General features: G+C 45.8%; 1 protein-coding gene and 1 pseudogene across 4 annotated transcripts; one reads left to right on the forward strand and one right to left on the reverse strand.

Annotated features, from left to right (window-relative positions):
- Positions 1–450: 450 nt before the first annotated feature.
- On the reverse strand, positions 451–14,583 carry SALL2 (spalt like transcription factor 2). 3 transcript variants are annotated; one of them, XM_086322294.1, is made up of 3 exons: positions 14,210–14,583; positions 2,249–5,058; positions 451–627 (listed from the first exon to the last, which is right to left on the reverse strand). In XM_086322294.1, the coding sequence occupies exons 1-3, from the start codon at positions 14,280–14,282 to the stop codon at positions 604–606; spliced, it is 2,907 nt and encodes a 968-aa protein (XP_086178420.1). In that variant the 5' UTR covers positions 14,283–14,583; the 3' UTR covers positions 451–603. The 3 variants fall into 3 exon arrangements, with proteins under 3 accessions (XP_086178420.1, XP_086178418.1, XP_086178419.1); XM_086322292.1 differs by having other exon boundaries at positions 451–1,805; XM_086322293.1 differs by lacking the exon at positions 14,210–14,583 and adding an exon at positions 5,437–5,764 and having other exon boundaries at positions 451–1,805.
- An 8,059-nt stretch (positions 14,584–22,642) lies between these two features.
- LOC147365022 (large ribosomal subunit protein eL39 pseudogene) lies at positions 22,643–23,124 on the forward strand (annotated as a pseudogene). Its single transcript, XR_015135110.1, has one exon. The product of XR_015135110.1 is annotated as a large ribosomal subunit protein eL39 pseudogene (transcript).
- Positions 23,125–26,545: the final 3,421 nt, after the last annotated feature.

Below are 26,545 nucleotides of genomic sequence, written 5' to 3' on the forward strand. Positions count from 1 at the left end.
TTAGGGTTGAATTTTTTTTTTAATGTTTATAATATTAGACCAAGGATCATAAAGATGAATTCACCTTCGTTCTGCAGATTAACTGATGTCAGCTAGGCTGGCTTAGGTTTCAGGAAAGACTGATAGCGTTCAAACTACAAACAAAACAAAAAACAAAATAAAATACAAAAGCTTGGTGGTGGAAGCATCTAGGCAAAGAGAAAACCTGGACAACGGCTGTAAAGTGTGAGCAAATCCTCTACCTTTTGAGAACACAAACACCATTTCAACAAGGAAATTACATTCAGTGAAGGTTGTTTTAGGACAAGGCTGAGCAAATTAAATACTTCACCACCATATGTTCAGCTTTGGCAGGAGATGTAGGTGGTAAGGGAATCTCAATGTTAGGGAATAACCATATCACACCCCAGCTGGCTATTTAGTCATGAAATAAGGAGAAACACACAAATATTTGGTTAAAACACCTTTAATGAAAAGGGAAAGACACTAATATCTCCCTTGTCTGGTCTTCACATTTTACTATGTTAGGAAACTCTGGAGCCTACACCTTTGGAGGAGCCATCACTCACATCAGTCAATAGCAGAATCTTCACTCCTTCCTCCTCAGAACTCCTGTTCCAGATGATCCTATGTTAAGAGTAAATACTACATCTCATTACAAGACAGAGAGGCAGGGAGGACAGCACCTGGGCTCCTCTCCCAAAGTCTGGGACTCTATTAACCAGACAGTGGCAAAGACACAAACCCAGGTCCATGGGCAGGCACAATGGGGAGGAAGTGGACCTTGAGAGAGGAAGATAAGGAAAATACAGGGGCTAGGGAATAAAGGAGGGAGTTATCTAAAACTAGAAGCACACTAGTGCTAGGAAACCCCTCTGATCCACAGTGCACTGTGGCACACTAAAGTCACCATGAGTCCAAAAGAACATTCATGAGACCCATCGACCCATCCAATCAAGAATTTGAGGTCTCCTCCTTTACATCTCGCCCCTTTATTAATCATACAGGTTTGCAGCAAGCCTTATGCTTTACAACACTCAACTTTCCATTAGTCCTTCAACTACCCTCATGAACAATGCTTGCTAAAGATATGAACTTCACATTTCCTTCCCCCAAATAGCCATCCCATGGGAGACCTCTCAGCAAGAAATCCACTTGTTTGCTAACTGTGAGAGGCAAAGATGAAGGATATGAGAAGCTCAGAATATCTTGGCATATTAAGCAGCCAACGCCTTTGCCTTAATGTGACTAAGACACGAGTGCCTTACTAGCAGGAAGAGTGTCCTGTGCCTTTCATTTCTCCCTACCCCCTGGGGCTGGGCCACGAGAGACAGATATTGTTCCATTTTCACTGTTGGCACGCGGAAGGAGAAGGAATGTACAATGTGCTACTTCTCTTCTAAGATGGGCTTCCCAGGCACTGTCTTGGATGCAAGAGGCCTAAAGAAGAAAAGGGGAGCTCTCTTCTCCTTGGCTTCTCTGGATCCCACCACTGCTGGAGGCAACTTCCCAGCCTCAGTTCCTGGGCCAAACAGCACTGGTGGTGCAGGGCCTGAAGTGGCAGTGGAGATGGAGATGGAACTGGAAGTCTGGGGCTTGGTGGGCAGGTCACTTGACAGGAAGGTTGTGTCCTGGTTCCAAAGAGACAGCGGGCCCACCCTCACCAGCTGGGAAGGAATGCCCTGGGACAAGAAGTCATGCAGGCTGACCTGGTCACCAGAGAGGAGTGGCCCTAGGCCCTCCAGGGACAGGTGCTGCCCCCTTCGGGGTGGGCTGTAATTCCATATGTGGGTGCTCAGGTGCACCTGCCAAAGGGGAGAGGAGAGGGAAGAAGGGTCATTCTCAGGGAAGCTGGAAAGGGTTCTTCTTGGGAATGTAAAAGCTGTAGCGAATCTATTTTCCTCAGGTACAATGAATGAAGAGGGAAGAAAAGTTTCTCAGGGGGCAGTTGCCGTGAGCTCAGCAATTTCGAAGCTCGGGGATTAGAGAAAAGTCATTAAGGACATCTAAGAACTCAGAGAAACAGACAAATAAACGCTCATACATCTGGGAGGTCCTTCTACAGAGCTCTCACTTCCTGCTCCTTGGGTCAAGGGGCAGCAGGTACAGAAAAACTGGTTCATGGGATGGTGGGGTCATCTTTTCGGGGAAAGGGAGAGAGCCCTGGGGAAGTGATAGAGGGTGAGCAGCCTGGGACCAAGGAAAGAGCAGCAATATTCTGAGGGCCATGGGGGGCAAAGGGCTGTACCTGGTGGTGGGCCAGCAGCATGTGCTTCTTGAGGGTAGCCCGCTCGAGAAAGCCCTGCCTGCAGAAAACACAAGTGAAGAGCAGCCCCTCCTTGGGGTGGGTTTTCTGATGCTCCTCCAGAGCTGCCTGGGTGGGAAAGGTCTGGCCACACACTTCACAGGCCTTTCGGCCACTGCTTTCCCCGGGCTCCTTTCTCATCACTTCCTGCAGGCTCAGCTCCTCCACCAACGGGGTGCTGCTGCCTTCCCCTTCAAGGGCCCGCGCTGACCCTGGGCTGGAGCTCCTCTCAGGTTTTCCCCCTTCTTCCGTGCCTCCGGCAGCATCACTGCCTCCCTGCTCCATTGGCTGCGTCTGATCCAGGGTGTCAGGTGGTGGTGGTGGCAGCAGACACGGCTGTTGAATGGCCTTCTCATTAGTGTCCATCTCCTTCCCAGCTGTGGTCACTGCCGCCACAGTCCCCACTTCCTCCTCAGTGCCAGAGGCCTCTTCTGAATCACCTCGCACGGATATCGCCTTCTCACCTCCACTTTCAGAGCCTCTTCCGGCCAGAGAATCTTCATCGGTCACATCTTCTTCCTCTTCTTCATCCTCTTCCTCTTCTTCAGACAACTCCTCCTCTGGGGATGGCTGCTGGGATGGCTGCTGGGGGAAGCCCCCGGCTCCGGAGACTGTCGATTGCTCAGAGCCGTTCTCCTGGGCAGTTCCCCCCGCTTCAGGGAGTGCAGTGCCACCATTGGGGATCTGGCCCCCCAGGTGCATCCGAACATGCTGCTGCAGAGTAACAGCGTTGGTGAACTTCTTCTGGCAAATGGGGCAGGAGTTCTGGGCCCGGGCAGCTGGACTAGCCTTATGGCCCACGAAATGTGCACGCAGATTGCCCCGGGTAGAGAAAGCTCTGCCACACACTTTGCATTTGAAGGGCCGCTCACCTCCATGCTGGCCATAATGCAGGCGCAGTGCCCGAGGACAGCTCAGCACCCGGAGACAAATGACACACTGGTTGGGTCCAGATGAGGCTGATGATGAAGCTGCAGGGGCAGAGGTGGTGGGGGCACCCGAGGCAGTAGAGGCCACTGCCACAGCTCCTTGACGGTCAATCTTTTCTACCAGCTGCTGAAGCTTGGAGGTCTCGGAGGGTGAAGCGCCCAAGGGCTCCAGCACATAAGGGAAAGGGAAGCTACCAGTGGACTTCAAGTGGTTGGTAAGCAGGGCCCAGCTGGGTAGCGATGTCACTAGCTTACTTAGCTGCATGCGGGTTGCTGCGCCACTTTCTGCCACTCCGGTGATGGCTGAGCCCTCACTCCCCGGCGGGGTGTTTTCATCCGCTTTATTCTTTGGCTCTACCGCTTTCATGAGCACAAACTTATTGAAAGCAGGAAGCGCAGGGGCCGTAGTGGTGCCTGCACCAGTGGAGAGCAGTGTGAGGCTCTCTGTGGCACTGAGGGCAGCAGTGGAGGCCACCAGAGGCTTGCGTTCCACACCTCCACCCGGCACAGCGGCCTCCTCCTCGGCCTTTTCTGGTGGCACCGACATACCATAGGGCAGGCCGCTGCTGGTGATAACGTAGTCTAGATGCTCTGGCACCGGGTGAGGGTTCATCTGCACATGTGGGTACTTCTCCCGATGCCGATGGAAATGCACTTTGAGGTTGCCTCTCGTGGTAAAGCGGTTGCCACACACATTACACTTATAGGGTCTCTCGCCTGTGTGGGAACGCAGGTGGATCTGCAGGGCACTGTCACTACCAAATACTTTGGCGCAGAAGCGGCACTTGTGCCTCCCACCGGGCTTCTCCAAGGGGCCCATCACTTCCCCATAACCCAACTCTCCACCTCCATTCTTTGGCTTCAGGAGCCCTGGGGAAGCAGCAGCCTCGAGGCCCCGGGCTGCCCCAAGACACTGCGCTGCCAGGAGTCCTGTGGTGCCTGGGAAAGCCAGGTGAGGCGAGGCGATCAGCTGATCCGTGCTGCCTGACAGGGCCGGGGAGGGTGCAGGGGTGGGTTTGTGGCTTCGCCCGACCACACCAGCAGAAAAAGGGTGCTGTGACCCCAAGGGGTGGTAAAGGTGGAAGAAAGCCTGCTTGGGTGCTTCTGCCCCTGAGGAGGAGGTGGAGGAAGGTGCCAGTGTTTTGCCAGTTTGGACAGGTTTGATGGGGCTGAAGAGAGGAAGCAGGGGTTTGGTGGAGGAGGCAGTCCCTGTCCCAGGCAGCTCCGAGGGACTGGAAGGGGTGCCCACTGTCTGGCCTAAGGAGCCTAGCAGCAGCACCTGCCGGCAGATTTGCTCAGTCATCTGCATCTGATGAATCTGGCGCTGCTGCAGCACCCGGAGTTCTTCCAAGATCAGAGGGATGTTCAAGTGGCCACTGCCTACCCCTGGGGGGGGAGGAGGAGGCGGAGGAGGAGGGGGTGCAGGGGTGGACTCCGGCGGTAATGGAGTTGCTCCCAGCTTGGGGCTGGCCAAGATCAGGCCCCCACCTCCCCCAGCTGCTGTACCTGTGGCAGCAATGAGGAAGTGCCCGGACGACTCCTCTCCCCTCCGCTCTGGGCCCCAGGTGGGATCTGTGGGTACAGAGGACGCGCAGTCCGAGGGGTTGCTTTGCTCAGCTTCCATGGCCTGCGGACTACTGTGGCCCTCAGGCCGGGGTTCGCAAGAGGTCGAAGAGTTGTTGGGGTTCTCCTGGCCCCCAATTATCACCATTACAGGGGGATCAGTAGAACATGCATTCTGGTGGGCGAGGAATTCGGTTGGGTCAGTGAATTGTGCGCAGCACTTGGCACAGACTTGGGGGTGGTCGTCCTCGCTCACATCACCTGGGGAGAACACAAGGAGAGAGCGTGGGTGGTGCGGTTGGGATGGGTATACACAGGCTGTAATTAACAACGAGCCCAGTAACCGCTAGTGGGGGTGGGGAGATGAGCTCACCATCAGGCCGTGCAGAAGGCTAGAGCTCAGGGCTGACCCGCCTGGACACGACACGCCAGCACTGAGGGCCAGGGAGGAGTGGGCATGCACAAGCTACTGTCCCCCTTCCATCCCCTCGCACCCCGGGTCACCGGCGGGCGGAAGGACTAGCTGGGAGGACCGGGTCCTGGGCAGAGAATCGTGCGTTTTATCTCGTCCACCGAAAGTCCTTCCCCCCTCGCCCCGCGCGCCCCCTCCACCCCTACCCCTGCCGGGCCCTACCGCACCTCCAAGCTCCGCCGGCTCCCCGCAGGGCCCCCCGAGACGAGAGCTCCTCCCGGCTTCGTGCGCCATGGTTGTGCGGGAGGTACAGGGCCGGGTGGAGTGGGAGACAATGGGTATCCGGATTGGGGGAGGCGGCACTGGCCGCCCGGGCTGCAGCAGCCTCTGCACCCAGCGGCCCAGACTGCAGAGATGGAGATCGGCGGCGGGGGCAGGGCGCAGTGGAGGAGGGGGAGGGGAGCAAGGAGACGCGGAGGAGGGGAGGAGCTGGAGCCAGAAAGCTGGGAGAGGGGAGATGGGGGAGGAGCTGCTGGGAAGGGGAGTCTGTGGGGAGGAGCTGCTGGGGAGGGAGGCGGGAGCTGGGGAAGGAGGGGGGGGGCGGGGGATGGGTGTACGGGGGCGGGAGCCCAGAGCACAGGAGGGTTTCCGGTAGGCTCAGTGACAGGTGCTGTGGGGCCTGGTGGGGGTCCACCTATCCTTGCCCTCTGCTAGCTCCCCCCATCTCCAGATGTCTTTGCCCAGACCGGCCCGCCCACCTCCCCAGCAAGCTCAAGGGGGCACAGTAGGAAACACAGCCTTGCTCAATAGAGCAGAGCGATAGGCTTCTCTTATTTTTCTTCGGATAAAGGATCCGCTGAGCCTGGAAAACGTGGACTCCAGAGAGGGTGGTCTGAGGGCCAGAGCAGGAGGGGGGTCCCAGAAAATCCACTCCTTATCTACACACATTCACACCGCCCCTTCAAATGCCCCAAGTTTTGTCCTGTTTTCTTCACCTCCATTCCCACCCTACCCCCACAACCCCTCTACAATAGAAGCTTCTTAGGGTGGGAGGCTGCGAGGTAGAATTTCCAAGGAAGTCGATTCAGGACTCTTCTCTGCGGAACACTAAGCCCCTTTACTCCCCGCCCCTCCTCCCCCAGAATAATAGCTGAATGCAAGTTATTCCACGGATCACCCGGCCCACACCTCATTTATAGAGTTCATGCTTATTTAAGGAGCCATCTCCTATTTAGTTTCCTCTTCTCTACCCTTCTTCCTCCGTTGTCCTTCTCTAGCAACGCAGACACTATTAAGGACGTGCGGTTTGGGGGAGATGCTAGCCTGCAGAGGCCCACCTAGCTTTAACCCCGGGGGAACGGGAACTCCTCCTGAAACAATGGGGAAAATGCAGTAGGAGGGAGCTACCAGGCAGCCTCTCGGGGCCTAAAGCCCCTTTTAGCCCCAGGCTGGGTTGAATGCCTAGAAATGACTTAACACCTGCTCACTGCACAGAGGTGGCCTCCAGTTCGGAGAGAGGATTAAGCGGGTAAAATGCCTCCTGGACCAGGTACTCTGCATTCCCTTCCTATCTTGAAATGAGCCTTAAAGGCTTTCCCACTTCCTTAAAAGAGCTTACAGGAGGTGACAACAAGTCCTTAGTTCTGTGGTTTGCCTGGGCATCAGTAAATCCACCTTGTTCTAATCCCAGTTCCGTTCTTGCCTGGCTGGTAAATTGAGGTGTGGTGGGCAGTCACACCATGACTACACTGCCATTTCCTTTTTTGTAAAGTGGTAATATTGTAGCTATGTTGGCTTCATCAGAGAAATATAGTGGGGATAAAATAATATGTATATATAGGACTTCAAATTTTGGGAGGAGTCCTAAATATTATGAATTAAAGAACTTACCGTTCAGTGGCAAAAAAAAAACCAAAATAAGCTAAAATACATATATATTCAAATTAGGTCTGTTTTCATGTTGCCTATTAATTTCTTTCTTTCTTTATTTATTTTTGGCCAAGCTGTACGGCTTACTCAGGATCTTAGTTCCCTGAACCCAGGTCCTTGGTAGCATAAGTGTGGCATCCTAACCACTGGACTGCCAGGGAATTAGCCATCTTATTCATTTCTGAGGCTAATATTATTGGCTTATATTAAGAGTAGGAAGTCTTTTGGGGTGGGAGCTGTAATAGCCATCTCCTTCCCCAAATATTAATGTTAGTGTAGTGTAATATTAATATTAGGCTTTTCAGGTGGCGCTAGTGGTAAAGAATCCATCTGCCAATGCAGGAGAGGCAAGAGACACGGGTTTGATTCTTGGGTTGGGACGATTCCCTGGAGTAGGAAAAGGCAATCCACTCCATTATTCTTGCCTGGAAAATTCTATGGACAGAGGAGCCTGGCAGGCTACAGTCCATGGGGTTGCAAAGAGTCAGACATGACTGAACACACACACTGAGTTGTATATATAATATAGACATAGTTGAATATTAATATTAGTACAATATATTAATAATGTCCACTTTCATTGAAAACTTTGTACTGAATTGTTTTGAAACTTCAGATAAACACAAGTGTCTTGACACTGTGGACAATGGCTCTGAAACAGAGGAGCTCCAGGCTTCCAGACCTGACCAGGGAGGGAGAGGGGATTCTGTGTCAATTATGGTAAGTCACAGGTTAACTGCAATGTTGTTTATTTTTACAGATAAGGAAGTTGAAGCTTGGAGAGGTTAAGTGACTTTTCCAAATTCACACAGTAATTCAGTGCAGCAAGCATTCAGAGTTTTGACTCCTGTCCAATACTTTCCCAAGCACATCAACACTGTGTAGCTTCCCTAAACTAGAGAAAGGGCCTTGTGTGGTTCCTACCTGCCATTTGCTCTGTGGCCTCAGTGAGAAAGAAGGAATCAGATGGACGCTTTCTACTGAGCATTTGTTAATTAGCATTGAACGTTTGATATCAAGTTGCTGTTTTGTCAAGTCTTCCAACAAGAAAAGAAATCCTTTTCTTTTCATCTTCTCCTGGGAAACACTGTCCCCTTTCTTGCTCTTTAATGAAACTTGCTTTCTGATGCGTAATTTGATCTGCACTCTTCTTAAAGGTAAATTCAGTCCCTGTTGAAAGGTGATGGATCAACAGCCACCTGTAAGAGGAGCCCTCTATTTCTCAGCACTTTTCACTCACTGCCTATCCTGAAAAGGGGGGTGGGATTCTTAGGCAGACACGAATGAAATCATAAACACAGGACTAAACAAACCCGGTAATGGTGTCCCTAGATAGCAGATAAGGTGAAGTAAGCTATCCTGGGTCACATGCAAAGTCTGGGATGGACACAGGACTGAGATCTGGATATGCTGGTTTAAATTTATAAAGAGCTGAAATAACAAAGAAAAATGAAATCAGGTGACTGTCTAAATCTGGTGGCTCATCAAACTTGGGAAAGGATGGCTCAGAAAACAGAAAAATCAGTGGGTAGCAGTGACTTGAACAGAGGTTCTCAAACTTTGCTGCCCACTAGAATTACTGGAAGAGCTTTTAAAAATCCCAGTGGCCAGGCTGTGTGTGCATGCATGCTAAGTCTGACGCTTTGTGAAGATATGAACGTGTAGCCTGCCAGGCTCCTCTGTCCATGTGATTCTCCAAGCAAGAATACAGGGTAGCCATTTCCTCCTCCAGGGAATCTTCCGGACCCAGGGATCGAACCTGCATCTCTTAGGTCTCCTACACTGGCTGGTGGGATCTTTACCACTAGCGGCACCTGGGAAGCCTGGCCAGGGTGGGTCTAGGCATCAATGTTTGTCATGCTCCTCAAGTGATTCCAATGTACAGCCAAGGAGGAGATCCATAGTGTATATCAGAGGAGTGCCTTTCCCAGCAAAACTTCCACCCTGCTTCTCACAAATCTTCAAAGTGGAAAAGTAGAAAGTGCTGTAATGTCTGACTCTTTTGTGACCCCACAGACTGTAGCCTGCCAGGCTCCTCTGTTCATGAGATTTCACAGGCAAGAATACTGGAGTGGGTTGCCATTTCCTTCTTCAGGGGATCTTCCCGACCCAGGGATCAAATCCGTTTCTCCTGTATTGCTGGTGAACTCTTTACTGCTGAGCCACCGGGGAAGGTCACAAATCTTACCTGTGTTCAACTTTACCAAAATTAGGACATAAGTAAAATGAGTTGCTCCATGCAAAATAAAATCTGCCTGTCGGGTTCTCTCTCTACTCTGACCACAGGTACATTTTAACTCTCTTGTACCCTGCTTCCATGAACAGAAATTGACATGATATTCACTCGACTATGAGTTTAAGTGACTGTATGTGCATCTTGAGCCATACTTCTAATTGTAAAATGAAAGGCTTTGTTCTACACAGAGTTTAGGCACCATCCAACCATTAAAGAAATGAGCATACTATGTCAGTTCAGTTCAGTCACTCAGTCGTGTCCGACCTCTTTGCGACCCCATGAATCGCAGCATGCCAGGCCTCCCTGTCCATCACCAACTCCCGGAGTTCATTCAGACTCACGTCCATCGAGTCAGTGATGCCATCCAGCCATCTCATCCTCTGTCGTCCCCTTCTCCTCCTGCCCCCAATCCCTCCCAGCATCAGAGTCTTTTCCAATGAGTCAACTCTTCACGTGATGTGGCCAAAGTACTGGAGTTTCAGCTTTAGTATCATTCCTTCCAAAGAAATCCCAGGGCTGATCTCCTTCAGAATGGACTGGTTGCTCTGCCTAAACTTACTGTTAATGTTGGACCAACACCAATTGATAGTGTCCCCAGTTATGAGTTGATTCTGTAACTGCTGCTATAGAGGACTTCTAAGGGAGAATAAATGATCTTCTCTTCCTCACTCCTCTCTCCTAAATGCATCCACATACCCCTCTGTCGCTCACACCTAGTAAGTGTACCCTTGACCTGTGCAACGCAGTGGACAAACAGGCACAGGTACATCTGGTGCTAAGTGAGAAAAATATATGTTTCCAGAATACGAATATCTTCGATCAAACACACACAAAAAAGGTGTTTTTTTTAAAACAGGCATTTTTCTGATATCAAAGGACTCGGCACTTAACATGGAATTCATACTGTTTTGAAACTGGAAGTGACTTTAGAGATCTGACCTCTCACTGAGCACAGTGACTCAGTCACTCTGAATCAGACCTCAGTTAAAGTGCCAGCGCTTTCTAATCTTTGTGACCTTGGGAAAAGTTTCTTAATTTCCCTAAGGCTTGGATTTCTTTTTAAAATGGGGGTATAGCAATAAAAAGGTATGAAATTCTTATAAGTGCTACAACATAGATGAGACTTGAAAACATTGTGCTGAGTGAAATAAGCCAGATGGAAATAAGCCACTCAAACGGACACATATTGTATGGTTTCATTATGTGAGATCCCTAGAATTGGTAAATTCACAGAGACGGAAAGTCGAATGGTGATTTCCTGGGGCTGGTGGGGTTGGGTGAAGCAAATGCGGAGTTATTATTTAATGGGTATACAGTTTCAGTTTTGCAAGATGAAAGAGCTCTGAAATGGATGGTAGTGATGGTTGCACAGAATTGTGAATATACTTAATGCCACTGAATTGTATGCTTAAAAATGAAAAATTTTGTTTTGTATCACCATAAATTAAAGTCACTTTAATGGAGGTAATAATAGCAGAGAAATAAACAAAAAAAATATATATAAAGGGCGTAGCATAGTACCTGACAAATAGTAAATGCTCAGCAAATATTAGCAATGAGTATTATTCTGTAAAGACTAAAACCTGAAGCCTGGGAGAAGGCTGGATTTGTCCAAGGTCACAAAACTTCTAAGTCCAAGCCGGACTGAAAACCAGGTTTTGTGTTTCCTTATCCAGTGCTCTATTGTACCCTGCCTGAGTACTTTCTATCTACTCAGAAATGTTTTCTTTTTGACCCAGGAGTGCCTAGGGCTTAAAGGCTCAGGCATCAATACTCCAAGAGAGGATGCTGTAAAGAGAACAGGACCCTCACAACTCTATTTTTGCCTTCTTTCCCCTTTTGCTGCTCTTGATATCTGCCAACTGCCATTTCTCCCCCTAGATCTGTTTGGCTGTTGTCCTGGTTTCTCCTTCTCACTAAATATCTGGGTTTCCGATGGTTTCCTTTATTTCCCAGATGCACTGGTTTACATTTTCCCTATTCACATCCCTTATGTTCTCTATTCCCGACTTCTAGACTCTGTAGGGAAGAGAGGAATTTTTTTTTCTCTCCAGAGTTTTTAAGTAAATAGACTATTTCCTTCTCATCACTTATGTGCGATTACTATTCTGTTAGGTTTTTGGTGTTCTGGTCAGGGAAGCTGAACAAAAAGAGGGCTGGAAAACAGGTTTTTCAGACTGTGTCTTGGTGATATCTTAGGTCACTGCAGAGATGAGGCTTTTAAAATGTGCAACAAAGGCTCAGCATTTGCTTGTCACATATGGTAAACATTGCTTAAAGGAAGGCAAAGACTCCTGAAAGCCTTAGTGGCACCCTAGCCTACTAAATAAATATCTGCTGATGGTCATGATGATGCCCATAGCTCCACAGGTACACCTGTAAAAGGGCACACATAAGAGCCCCCAAATAAAAGCCCTCCCTACCTAATTTGGGGGTGTGCAGAACAAAAAAATGTCCCTGGGGTAGAAGGAAAACTCAGGAGCCTGAAGATCACGTGAGTGAATAGAAACCCTATCTGTATATCTTATGAAAGCATGAAGGAATTTTAGATTTGATCAAATATTAGCCACCTCATCTTACATGAGACCCCATTACACCCCAGGTCATGCTAGTAGCGCAAGGATCTTTCTCTCTCAGGAGAATTCTGAACAGAAAACCATAGGCTTTCTTAAGGTTAACTACTGCTTTCTTGCTCCTGACATTTATGTTTTTAACTTTTATGGCTCAAAGGGAAAATTTCAACTGAAATTCTTTGCTGCCACTGAGTTCAAGCCTGTACTGTTTCCATGGGGACGGCTTTGCTGCAGCATTCCGCGCCCCCAGGTGTTCACAGCCACAAGTGGGAGCTACAGCTCAAGGGGGCTGGAGAATCCTCTCAGGGCAGTAGTGAAAGAATTTGTAGCCTCCTCCCAGACTCTTCCTCAGCAGTGGTGTAGGGAATGGGTGAGCTGAGGAAGTGGGGAGAGAGGGGAGAGAGGAGAGGAGGACGCCTCTGGGGGAATTCAGTATTGTTCCGCAATCCAACCAGCAGGGGAGCAGGACTGTAAGGCAACTCCGAGGCTCTGGGGGAAGTCTCCTGTAGAGCAGCGGGAGGAAACATCCGGCCTGCAGCCCCATTAAGCGGGGGCTAATGTGTCCCAGGAGGGAAGGATGCCACCAGCATGAACCTCTTAATACTGGCACAGTGGGATCCCAGTAAAGCACTGACTTGAAGGGGATGTGTTCTACACAAAAGCCAATATGTCTGTAGCATGTGGCACACTGACTTGATCTCAAGTCTTTTTTTTTTTTTTTTTTACAGCAGGTGAGAAGGTAAATTTAATCCATGTTTTAGTTTAGCCACTACAAATACATTATCCTAGAGGTTTCCATGACACATATCTCATAAAGAAATGCTGAAGTTCACCAAGAGTTCCCAGAGCTTTTGTCTTATTTCAGTATTTGCAGGAAGTGCCACTGTATTCACATATAATAATAATACTCACATATTAAGTACTTATTTATGCTAGGGACTGTACCACTTGTATTAAGCACTTATTTATGCTAGTTATTTCTATAAGTGTACTAAAACATGTATTAACTCAATAACCCAATGAGATAGTAGTCAGTATATTCATCTCCATTTTACAGATGAGGAAACTGAGACATAGAAAAGCAAAGTAAATCAACAAAGGCTGCACAGCTAACCAAGAGGTAGAGCCAGGATTTGAATCCTGAAATTCTGCCTTCAGAATCCTTGTGTTTAATCCTATACTACATTGTTGGGTGAATCAGCTGTTTGCTAAATAAATAGTTTATCCCTCAGCCAGTGTGAAATACATAGCCATACCAGATTATCCAAAACTTGCTCAATCCTAAGAAGTACCTGGATATTTGCAAAGATACAGATTCCCAGACGCTAGCCCACATCTACCCACAACCAAGCAAGCTTGGAAAACCCTAATTTAGGTGGAGTGTGTACTGCTAGTTCTGATTATCATGAAATCAAGGTTTCTTTCCTGATTATGCCTGTTTTTGAGACTGAGCAATGTCACTGCTCAGTATCTTAGTTGCTCTCTTGGCTGCCTCTTACTTACTGGAATGCTATAAGAATACATGAAAAGTTCCCCCCTCATAAAGAGAATCTGTTACATAAATGATAATATTCTCATAAAATTATATGCATGTATTAACATGCATGTATGTTAACACATACAGGTTTTTTTTAGCTTGGCTTTCCTTGAAGCACCCGCCTAAGCCCCTCATCCAGACCTTTCCTCCAACCTCTACCCCAGGTGACACAGATAGACACTCCAAACCAGGCTGCATCTGACCGACATTAGCTCTCTCCCTCTGGGAGCTCTGATCTGTTCTCTGCTCAGCCCAACAATAAGAAACTTTTTTCTCCTCTCCCTCAGGGGAAACTTCACGTTCATCCAATTCATTCTCTTGCAACCCAACTCTCCAGAAAGAAAAGGGGGGAAAATCCCACCCCTAAGAGACGGGTCTTCAGGTCTGAGAAGGTTACTTAGCAACGGGCACAAAGACCAGTGAGCAAAGGGGGACCTGGGGAGAAAACTCTTGGGTGGGGAGACAGAGCCAGTTTGAAAACTCCATTTCATCCAAAGAAAAGCAACACGGAAAACAAACAGAATCAACCCTGAGAAAAGCCAAGCGGGGCTTCTCTCCAGTGCAGGTCATCATCTCCTTACTGCCTGCAACTCAACTCTTTCAACCCCCTAGTGACCAAGTCCTCCCCCTGGTTTCGCCCATGGCCCGGGTGCCCTCCCCTTGCCCTGGCCTGACCCACACAGGCTTGGACTCAGCCCCCACCCCCACCCCTCCCCGGCACCCACCGTTCTCAGACGCGCTGGGACCTTCGCAGTCCGAGATTAACTGTTGGGGTTTCCGCTGCTTTCGCCGAGACATTCCCGGGTAGAGAGAGGTGGGACAGGGAGGGACAACGCTCACTTAGTCTGAATCGGGGTGACCTGGTCTGGTCTCCCCCCTGGGTCTGAAGCCAACTGATGCCTCTCCCCCAATGCCAATCACTGTGAAGCAGAGATGTTCTCGCTTCCCAGGGACGGACAGACAGACACGAGCGCGCTCTGATTCTCAGTCTCTGACTCTCTCTCAATCTCTGCAAGTCTTTAAAGGGGAGACGCCCCCTTTTTTTTCTTCAGCTTCTTCCCTACGCTTCTGCAGCTCCCATTGTAAAAGCAAAAATCCTAATCTTTCCGCACACTCTTTTCTTTTGTACTGCAGAGGAAAGGATTTAACCCTCTCCTCCCTGCCCGGGTTCCGGGCCTCTCGCTCTGCTGTCTGTTCAGAAAATGTCCCTCGGTTGTTTTTCTAACTCTTCCTCTAAGCTCTTCACAGTGCTTTCTGGTTATTTCATGATTCTGTGCCACCTTGTTGGAAGATGTGACTGCTTCTGGGGTATAAGCTGAAATGAGAACTTTCTGGTATATCCTGATTGTAAGGCCAAGAACTTAGTTACTTGCCAGTCAAAAATGAGAAAGGCTGACCAAAAAAAATGATCATTATATATATGTAGATCTCTTTAAAATTTATAAGATATTTTCGTGTATGGGGCATATTTTGAGAAATACATCTTTGAGGTTAGCACAGCCAGTTTTACTACTCCTATTTATAGATGATCCTCTTTACAGCTGAACCAAAAGGCTCAGGGAGGTTAAGTAACTTGTCCAACATTGCACAGCTGTGATGTAACAGAAACAGCCCTGGCAGCCAGGTGGATCTGACAGTAGTCTAGCATTTTTTTTTCTCTCAATATGCCACCAAACTCCTAGCATGTAAAATGAAAATGATTGATCTTAAGGACTCTCATTTAAAATACCTACAGGGTCAGGGGCTCTTCTGTGTCTCCTACTTCTTTCCAGCTCCCAGAGTTGAAGGGATGCCACCTTTGAGAATATCACACAGAAGAGTTCTGTGGTACTCCAGAGGAGACATTGGCTTCCCTGGTGGCTCAAGTGGTAAAGAACCCGCCTGCCAATGCAGGAGACACAGGTAGGATCTCTGTGTCAGGAAGATCCCCTGGAAAAGGAAATGGCAACATGCTCCAATATTCTTACCAGGATAATTCTGTGGACAGAGGAGCCTGGTGGGCTACAGTCCATGGGGTCACAAAGAGTCTGGCACGACTGAAATGACTGAGCATTCACGCACTACCAGAACAGAAGTTACAAGGAGGCACCTTCACCTCAGTATAAAGGAACTTTATAAAGTGTGATGGATTCTCCTGTAAATTTGTGAGCTCTTTGTGACATGTTCTCATAGAGACTGAAACAGTTGTCAAGGATTCTGTGGAAAGAATTTCTTTGTGGATATTAAATTTGATCTTTAAGAACATATCATTTGATGTACTTGCCCAGTGGTCCAGTGGTTTAAGACTCTGCACATTCAATGCAGGGGATGTGGGTTTGATCCCTGGTCAAGAAACTAAGATGTGATATGGCCAAACAACGATAACAAAAAACCATCATTGCCAATGAGCCAACCGAGGCTCTCCTGTTCAGATTGCACATTTAAGGGTGATTGATTTATTGTTCTTTAACTTCTGACGTTGCTGCTCCTCCCTGAATTTTCGGTGCTAATGTTACCACTTTACATAGACTATCCAGATATGCCCTATCTTCTAGCTATAATGCCTAGGTCCTCTCGTTTAAACTTATTTATCTTTTACTCTACTGGCTAAGAGAAGAAAGCGTCAGAAACACCATCTGTTAGCAAAGTGGGAATTATTTTGCCCTTTGGAGTTGAGTGATGTAAATCTGATGGCTGTGTCTTCAGAGAAAAGCAAAGCTCACAAAGTGTTGGGTGCACACTTGGAGTTTCCTTCATTTCTTCCCTTACACAAGTGCAACTTAGTTTGGCAGTAGTAAGAAAGGGAGAGAGAAAGACAGATGGTAGGGGGGTTGCTGGTGATAAAAGAGGCAGTTACCCCCATCTAAAGAGATTTGGGGAGTACTCTGATCTTTGCTTTGGAGTTCATGGAGTCTCCATTATTTTCCCAGATTTTTGGGGTCAGGACCTTGAGTGGCTCCCTCATGGGCAGTCCTCAGAACTCTTGCTAACATTGTCTTATTCATCCTGTTAACCTCCTTGTGGTAGACAGGTGCACTCATCACTAGGTTATTGTGGAGGAAATGGGAACACAGAAGCCAGAAAAGTTCTAATTTCTCAGTGGAATAGACTGGGTTTTGTCACGCTATAATTCCATTGTTTCCATCAGGTACTTCCTCTTTGAGGAAAAGAAATGAGAGAAGGAACATAGCATTCTGCTTTCCTTAGGAGTCTGGAGATCTCCAAGGGCACATCTGGGGGCCCAGTATTCATGTCTTTCCTGAGTCTTGTCTGTCTGGTCTTTCCCTACTTTGGTCCACCCTCTTTCTTGCTGTCCTTATTGTGAAAGGAAGGGCTCTTTCCCCTCCTCTCCTTTCTTCCGCCCTCCCCCATTTACCATTTTTTCCTTTTACCTCTCCACTGTGGCCTCTTGACCTCCCCACAGAGTTACAAAAGTAAAATCCTTGAAGAGATGCTGCTGTGGGAATGTTAATGAGCCTTCCCCACAAAGGGGCAAAGACTTTACTTCACTGAGTTGGAAAAAAGCCCCTTTGAAAAGGGGTTTCTGTGTGTGGTGAAGTGGAGAAGGGAGGGGGAGGAGAGAGAGGGAGGGAGAGGGAGAAAAGAAGGGAGGGAGAGAAAGAGCAAGAGAATGAAAGGAGAGAGAAATGAGAGAGAGATTGAGAGAAATTTAGTAGAAGAAGAGAATATGAAAACAGCACGTTTCCTTCTGTAATTGGTGATTTAATTTTTGGAAAATGTTCCATAGTCATTTGACCTTGTAAACTAAGCATTTAAGTTCCCAAAAAGCTCAAGAGGCACACTCGGCATTGAAGATAATGAAGGATGGGAAAAAAGGACTTACCCTAGCACCCTACCCCCAGTTCCTTCCCCTGTGTGGAAACCTGAGAGGCTCTGGGGGTGGGGGGCGGAGTGGGAGGATATTTTGGGCAGGAAGTAGTTGGTGGTGAAGATGGACTCTTTATTCTGGCTTTGTGGTTCCTTTTTATGATATTTGCTAATTTTACCAATATTTTCTATTTTGGCTTCCCTATTGACTTAAAATTTTTCCTCTCTTAAGGGATAAAATACTGTTGGGTGTTTACATCATGGGGCCAAAGCAGGACTTTGCTCAGGACTCCTACTTTTCAAGCAGGACACTGCATCCTTCCTTTGTGAGCACAGGTTGCCTCTGAATTAGTTTAAATGGATGTTAGGGTACTCTTATTATCAAAAAATATGTCCTTAAAAAGCAAAGATATGTTGTTGCTTTTGGAAAAAATTGAAGTATACTTGAATGTTACTGCTCAAGCCAGTAATTATGTTTGACTCTCAGAGATTTTCCTGCACGTTGTTTTGTGATATCAGCACAATAGTGCAGTCAAAGAAGCCCAAAACTGTGAGAAACAAAGAGAAGGTGATTGGAATGAGATCCTCTGAGGAAGAGAAAGAAGAGGGCCCAGTCAGGGATGCTAATTCCCAGAGCTCTGTAACTCCTCTGGGTTCACTGTAATCACAGGTAATCACATGGGGAATTTATGGAGAATTCACATTCCTAGCCTCTATCCCTGATCTCCTTAATCAGTCTCTGAGTCTGAAGCCTAAGATTTAAAAATAACTCTTAAATGATTCTTTTGCAGTTTGAGACAGTTGAGCTTGACTGTTGCTTTTGAAACCAGGTTGTAGATACCTAGGGGATTACAAGGCAATCCATGTACACATGAAGTGAGTCCAGTCTGTGGTCCCAGTAAACAAGATGCCTCCCAAATGTGTGTACTACTGTTGGCCAAATGTTTGTTGATGTGGTTGAGAGTAATACACTTTGAAGTCTCTGAAAAGCGTTTCTAAACTCAGAGTGGCTTTTGCTCTAAAAATACAACCTCAGTCGAATGGGGGTCCAGGAAATTCTTTGGCATTTCATTCAAGGCCTCTTCTCTCAGGACAATACTCTGCTGTTAGCATTCCTCTTTTTCTAGTTTGTAGAAGAGGAGGCATTGTGGAAGCACTTCCTGTACCTTCCTAGGAGTTGGAATCCCATGAGGAATTTGATTTTAATTGCAAGAGAACAAAACTAGGAATCTAGAAACCGTTCTATGATATGACACGTATCCTTTCTATGATAGCCGTAACAATAGCTAATCATAGCTAAGGTGCAGTCTGCAGTATCACACCCTTTGATTGTATCACACTCCTTTAATCCTTTAAATAACTTTGCGAGGGAGTATTATATAATCCCCATTTTAGGCAAGCAGAACACCCTATTTTGCAGTAAAGAAACTGAGGCACAAGAGACAAAGTAACTTTCTTGTTCAAGGTCTGATAGCTGATAAGTGACAGAGTGAAATTTGCCCAAGCAATACCTGACTTGACAGCCCGTGTTTTTCACCACAGTGTGACCATTTATTGCCATCCCCCTGATTTCTGTCTGTTATAGGCCTCACTTTCTGGGTGCAGACCTGTAGTATGACTTGAACTTTCAACTTGCAAGGAAAATTTGAAGACCCACCAGTAAATATCTACAAATTATGATTCTTTTAATTACATATATTACCACATGTTCCAGTGGTCTTTCATTAGGGAGTAAGGCAATGAAAAGTAAGGGAAGAGTGCCCTTTGCAGAACTTTATAAAATAAGAAAGCACTGGCAAGCGATCCCTGGTCTTATCAGATGATTTCTGCGCGGCCTCTTTCAGGTGACAGTTGCCATGGTGTTTTAGGGGCAGAGGGAGGGAGTGAGGATCAAGGAGGTCATTCAGTTTGAGTCCTGTCTGGGGTTTCTTTTCGGAGTTCATTTGGCAAAAGATGGCAGGGATTTAAACATTCATAAGAGAAAGGAGAGAAGTTATTCTTTTTGCTTTCCTTGGTTTCTCAATATTACTCTTGTTAAATAAAGGGGAAATGGAGTTTGTGAAGAGGTCAAGGTTGTGGTACAGGAGCAGGAGGTTGTGGGGGAAAGGCATGAGCCTAGCAGGCAGGGGGAGAAGCCTAGGGTCGGGGTTGGTGGGTAGGATATGTGCCTGTGTTTTGAAGGAAAAAATTATAGGAACAATTTGCTAAAGTTCCAGAGAGCCTAAGGTTAGTTGTTTTAAAGAAAATCAACAAATCAACAAATGAGATACAAACAGTGAGGGGCAAAGGTGGGGTGGGGAGAATGATGACAAAGGCAAACAAACCAAGCCATGGGAAGGAACAATTCAGAGTGCTGGGAAAGAAAGAGTCACAGATGAAAATCTTTGGAGGGATAGGAAAAAAGGGATTGAAATTATGTCCGAAAATGTGAATAACTGACAGCTATCATGGAAACATGGTCAGAGCCTTCAGAAGGCAACTTTAAGAACAAGTGGGTTCTCAAGGACTTTGGAGCTAGATGGGGCCATAGGGATCATTTCCAAATCTCTTGCTTTTCAGATAAAGAAACTAAGACCAAGAGAAAGACTTTTCAAAAGATTCTCCAAAACCAGATCTTATCTCAAGGAATTGCCCTTTGCACTACGTAAAGAATAAATGGCTAGAGGCAAGAATGAGAACCCAAGCAGAAGTAAAACTTGAAAAGATAGCTCTTAATTTCTCCATCTTCTCTAGAATTTATGAACTTTTTTCCTTGTGGGTACCAACGTATTTTAGAAGCCAATTTCATTCTGATAACTTCATACCCTAAGCTATTCAATTAAATAATAATCTATTTCCCACACTGGAGATTATTCCCAGGAATGGGATCCCCCAGTGACTAATTCTAGTATTAAAAAAAGTGTTGATTATGTCGAATTGATTCCTAATCATATTTTAATTGCAAATCCTTTATATCGTCCCTTATTCATTCACATTCATTCAACAGATTTTTTTTTAAAATATCTGTTTGCACTAAGTACCTATTGCACAACAGAAAATACAACAAATGTTTTCCAGTTTATTATTATGCAGCTATTTTGTAATGGCTTGGACTTTAATCTTTTGGTGACAGGTCTTTATTTGTTTTAGACATTATTTCCAGTTCCAAACTATGCCACTGCTTTATCCCTCATCCATAATTCCGTAAGTCCATAAGTCACCCAAGATTCATAGGGACTTCTGATGTGGTTCCTCATTTATCCTGGAACTGCTTTTATGGCCTTGAAATGAGCCAGGACACATGGTTCTCATGGAGTTGATTCGAGCCAGTTTATACAGAAGATAGTCCAAAGTGAGGAGAGCTGAGGGGGCAAATCAAAGCCAGAATACTCGAGGAGAACCAGGAAGAGCTGAAGATCCTGAAGGCAACCAGTTAGTCCAAAGGCGCTGCAATGGGAAATGAGTTAACAGAGAGCAAAGTGAAGAACTGGAAGAGTTGCTGTAAATATTGACTTTACTGGACTTGTAGGTTTGAGGTGAATAGCAACTGGCTTAAACATGGAAGTTAAGGATACATAGTGTACCTAGAAGAGAACATAGGTGAAACATTCTGGTACGTAAATCTTAGCAATGTGTTCTTAAGTCAGTCTTCCAAGGCAATAGAAATAAAAGCGAAAATAAAGAAATGGGACCTAATCCGATTTATAGGCTATTGCACAGCAAAGGAAACCATAAGGAAAAATAAACAGACAACCTCTGGAATGGGAGACAATATTTGCAAATGATAAGACTGACAAGCGCATAATTTCCAAAATACACAAACAGCTCATATAGTGAAGTGAAGTCCCTCAGTCGTGTCTGACTCTTTGCTATCCCGTGGAGTATAGCCCACCAGGCTCCTTTGTCCATGGGATTTTCCAGGCAAGAATACTGGAGTGGGTTGCCATTTCCTTCTCCAGGGGATCTTCCCAACCCAGGGATTGAACCCAGCTCTCCCGCATTGCAGGCAGATGCTTTAACCTCTGAGCTACCAGGGAAGCCTACAGCTCATAAAGCTCAGTAATAAAAACCAAACAACCCAGCTGATAAATCGGATAAGACCTAGACATTTCTCCAAAGAAGTCATACAGATGGCCAACAGGCACATGAAAAGATACCCAACATTGCTAATTATTAGATGAAAGCAAGTCAAAACTACAATGAGGAATCTCTGGTCAAAATGGCCATCACTAAAAAGTTTACAAATAATAATGCTGGAAAAGGTATGGAGAAAAGGGAACACTCCTATCCTGTTGGTGGTAATGTGAATTGGTACAGCTACTATGGAAAATGGGCTTCCCTCGTGGCTCAGTCAGTAAAGAATCCATCTGCAGTGCAGGAAACCTGGGTTTGATCCCTGGGTCAGGAAGATCTCCTGGAGAAGGAAATGGCAATCCACTCCAGTATTCTTGCCTGGACAGTCCCATGGACAAAGGAGCCTGGTGGGCTATACTCCACGGGGTAGCAAAGAGTCAGACACGCCGGAGGGACTTCACTTCACTATATGAGCTGCTTGTGTATTTTGGAAAAAGATGAAAACTCTAATTTGAAAAGACACATGCACCCCAATGTTTATAGAAACACTATTTACAATAGCCAAGACATGTAAGTAACCTAAGTTTCCATCAACACATGAATGGATAAAGAAGATGTGGTATATATACACAATGGAATATTATTCAGCCAAAAAAAGAATGAAATAATGCCATTTGTAGCAAAATGGGTGGGCCTAGAGATTATCATATTAAGATTATCATATCAGAAAGAGAATGACAAATATATGATACCGTTTATATGTGGAATCTAAAATATGATGCAAATGAACTTACAAAACTGCAGTAGACTTACAGACAAGGGAACACATTTAAGATTATCAAAGGGGGAAGGGGGTGGAGGAAGGATGAATTAGGAGTCTAGGATTAGCAGATACATACTACTATATATAAAATAAACAAATATGTTGTACTGTACAGTACAGGATACTGTATTTAATATCTTTTCATAAACCATAATAGAAAAGAATACAAAGGCACATATTATGTATATATATATCTGAATCATTTTGCTGTACAACAGAAACTAACACAACATTGTAAATCAACTAGACTTTAAAAAAATATTCATGGTGTACATTTTGGAGAATTCTGTGCCTCCTTGCAGTCAAGCATTTTTATGAGACTGGATTACTTATATTATAAGATAGTACTTATATTATTTAATAATAGTATACTGTTTGATTCTCTGTTCTTTCTCCATCTTAAAGTGCATTGTACATTTCTTGACCGTTGTACATTTCTTGTACAGCTGGACTTAGAAAAGGCAGAAGAGCTCTTTTCTCTTCTCCGCCATCCTATGTGCGGTTGAGTTCTCTCCTCACCATGTCTTCTCACAAGACTTTCAGGATCAAGCGATTCCTGGCCAAGAAACAAAAGCAGAATCGTCCCATTCTTCAATGGATTCGAATGAAAACTGGCAATAAAATCAGGTACAACTCCAAGAGAGGACATTGGAGAAGAACCAAGCTGGGTCTATAAGAAGCAAGCTGGGTCTATAAGAAGTGGTCTTAACATATGTGGCACACATGTTAAGACCACTTTTTTAAGCAGCCAAATCACAATGAGAACATCACTACTGTAATGCTTGACTCATGATGTTATTTCCTCACTATCAGTCTGAGACCCAGTAATAAATATGAAACGTTGGGAAAAAAGAAAAGGCAGAAGAACCAGAGATCAAATTGCCAACATCCACTGGATCACAAAAAAAGCAAGAGAACTCCATTAAAATATCTACTTCTGTTTCATTGACTGTGCTAAAGCCTTTGACTGTGTGGATCACAACAAACTGTGGAAAATTCTTAAAGAGATGGGAATAACAAACCACTTTACCCGCCTCCTGAGAAATCTGTATGCAGGTCAAGAAGCAACAGTTAGAACCAGACATGGAACAATGGACTGGTTCCAAATTGTGAAAGGAGTACGTCAAGGATATTTATGGTCACCCTGCTTATTTAATGTATATGCAGAGTACATCATGCAAAAATGCCTGGCTGAATGAAGCACAAGCTAGAATCAAGATTGCCGGGAGAAATATCAATACCGGTAGATATGCAGATAACACCACCCTTATGGCAGAAAGCAAAGAGGAACTGAAGAGCCTCTTGATGAGAGTGAAAGAGGAGAGTGAAGAAGTTGACTTAAGACCCAACATTCAGAAAACGAAGATCATGGCATCTGGTCCCATCACTTCATGGGAAATAGATGGGGAAACAATGGAAACAGTGACAGACTTTATTTTTTGGGGCTCCAAAATTACTGTAGATGGTAACTGCAGCCATGAATTTAAAAGACACTTGCTCCTTGGAAGAAAAGCCATGACCAACCTAGACAGCATGTTAAAAAGCAGTACATACTCCTTTGCCAACAAAGGTCCATCTAGTCAAAGCTATGGTATATATAGTAGTCATAGAAAAGGCAGAGGAACCAGAGATCAAATTGCCAACATCTGCTGGATCATGGAAAAAGCAAGAGAGTTCCAGAAAAACATCTATTTCTGCTTTATTGACTATGCCAAAGCCTTTGACTGTGTGGATCACAATAAACTGGAAAATTCTGAAAGAGATGGGAATACCAGACCACCTGATCTGCCTCATGAGAAATTCGTATGCAGGTCAGGAAGCAACAGTTAGAACTGGACATGGAACAACAGACTGGTTCCAAATAGGAAAAGGAGTACGTCAAGGCTGTATATTGTCACCCTGCTTATTTAACTTCTATGCAGAGTACATCATGAGAAACACTGGACTGGAAGAAACACAAGCTGGAATCAAGACTGCCGGGAGAAATATCAATAACCTCAGATATGCAGATGACACCACCCGTATGGCAGAAAGTGAAGAGGAACTAAAAAGCCTCTTGATGAAAGTGAAAGAGGAGAGTGAAAAAGTTGGCTTAAAGCTCAACATTCAGAAAACGAAGATCTTGGCATCTGGTCCCATCACTTCATGGGAAATAGATGGGGAAACAGTGGAAACAGTGTCAGACTTTATTTTTCTGGGCTCCCAAATCACTGCAGATGGTGACTGCAGCCATGAAATTAAAAGACGCTTACTCCTTGGAAGGAAAGTTATGACCAACCTAGATAGCATATTCAAAAGCAGAGACGTTACTTTGCCAACAAAGGTTCGTCTAGTCAAGGCTATGGTTTTTCTTGTGGTCGTGTATGGATGTGAGAGTTGGACTGTGAAGAAGGCTGAGTGCCGAAGAATTGATGCTTTTGAACTGTGGTGTTGGAGAAGACTCTTGAGAGTCCCTTGGACTGCAAGGAGATCCAACCAGTCCATTCTGAAGGAGATCAGCCCTGGGATTTCTTTGGAAGGAATGATGCTAAAGCTGAAACTCCAGTACTTTGGCCACCTCATGCGAAGAGTTGACTCATTGGAAAAGACTCTGATGCTGGGAGGGATTGGGGGCAAGAGGAGAAGAGGACGACAGAGGATGAGATGGCTGGATGGCATCACTGGCTCGATGGACGTGAGTCTGAGTGAACTCCAGGAGTTGGTGATGGACAGGGAGGTCTGGCATGCTGCGATTCATGAGGTCGCAAAGAGTCGGACACGACTGAGCGACTGATCTGATCTGATCTGATCTGCTGGATGTGAGAGTTGGACTATAAAGAAAGCTGAGCACAGAAGAATTGATGCTTTTGACCTGTGGTGTTGGAGAAGACTCTTGAGAGTCCTTTGGACTGCAAGGAGATCCAACCAGTCCATTTTAAAGGAAATCAGCCCTGAATATTCATTGGAAGGACTGATGCTAAAGCTGAAGCTCGTTGGCCACCTTGGCTCCTTGGCCACCTGATGCCAAGAACTGACTCATTGGAAAAGACCCTGATGATGGGAAACATTAAAGGCAGGAGGAGAACCGGATGACAGAAGATGAGATGGTTGGATGGCATTATCAACTCAGTGGACATGAGTCTGAGTAAACTCCGGGAGTTGGTGATGTCAGGGAAGCCTGGGGTTGCAAAGAGTCGGACACGACTGAGTGACTAAACTAAACTGATATATACACAGAGACAGGTATAAAGGTATATGTCTTTTAAAATGCATATACAAAGACGAGGAGAGGGGATCAATGGATTTGGAGCAGGAATTGGAGATGAGGGAGGATAAACTTAATGACCCAATTCCACTCCATGAGGTTTAGATCTTTCTTTGCACCATCTGGTTCAGTGACCTCTGGTTCCATCCTTTGGTCAAAGGATAAATGTCACCAGGATATGTGTATATTTCCAAAAGAAGAAAGTCTGAGAGAAAAGAGAGAGTAGAAAAGGAGGATTGGGAGAAACAAGCTTGTTATTCAAGGGGAGTTGTACTTTCCATCACCTACTCCCATCCTTATACTACAAATCTCCTCATCCTTCCATGCACACTATTTCTAAGCTGTCCATCTTTATTCACGCAGCTTGAAATCCCAACTATTAACTTTTTTCTTGAAATCGAAGAAGGAATATTCCCTCCCCCAACAAGATACTGGAAAATAACCTTAGAAAATAAACTCAATAAAATCACATTCAGTTCAGTTCAGTTCAGTTCAGTCACTCAGTCGTGTCCGACTCTTTGCGACCCCACGAATTGCGGCACTCCAGGCCTCCCTGTCCATCACCAACCCCTGGACTTCACTCAAACTCACGTCCATCGAGTCAGTGATGCCATCCAGCCATCTCATCCTCTGTCGTCCCCTTCTCCTGCCCCCAATCCCTCCCAGCATCAGGGTCTTTTCCAATGAGTCAACTCTTTGCATGAGGTGGCCAAAGTACTGGAGTTTCAGCCCCAGCATTATTCCTTCCAAAGAACACCCAGGACTGATCTCCTTTAGGATGGACTGGTTGGATCTCCTTGCAGTCCAAGGGACTCTCAAGAGTCTTCTCCAACACCACAGTTCAAAAGCATCAATTCTTCAGTGCTCAGCTTTCTTCACAGTCCAACTCTCATATCCATACACGACCACTGGAAAAACCATTGCCTTGACTAGATGGACCTTTGTTAGCAAAGTAATGTCTCTGCTTTTGAATATGCTATCTAGGTTGGTCATAACTTTCCTTCCAAGGAGTAAGCGTCTTTTAATTTCATGGCTGCAATCACCATCTGCAATGATTTTGGAGCCCAAAAAAATAAAGTCTGACACTGTTTCCACTGTTTCCCCATCTAACTGCCATGAAGTGATGGGACCAGA

This window comes from Bos grunniens, chromosome 10 (assembly GCF_055505025.1).
Source record: "Bos grunniens cultivar Pamir isolate PY7600 chromosome 10, Bosgru_T2T1.0, whole genome shotgun sequence".
NCBI lineage: Eukaryota > Metazoa > Chordata > Mammalia > Artiodactyla > Bovidae > Bos > Bos grunniens.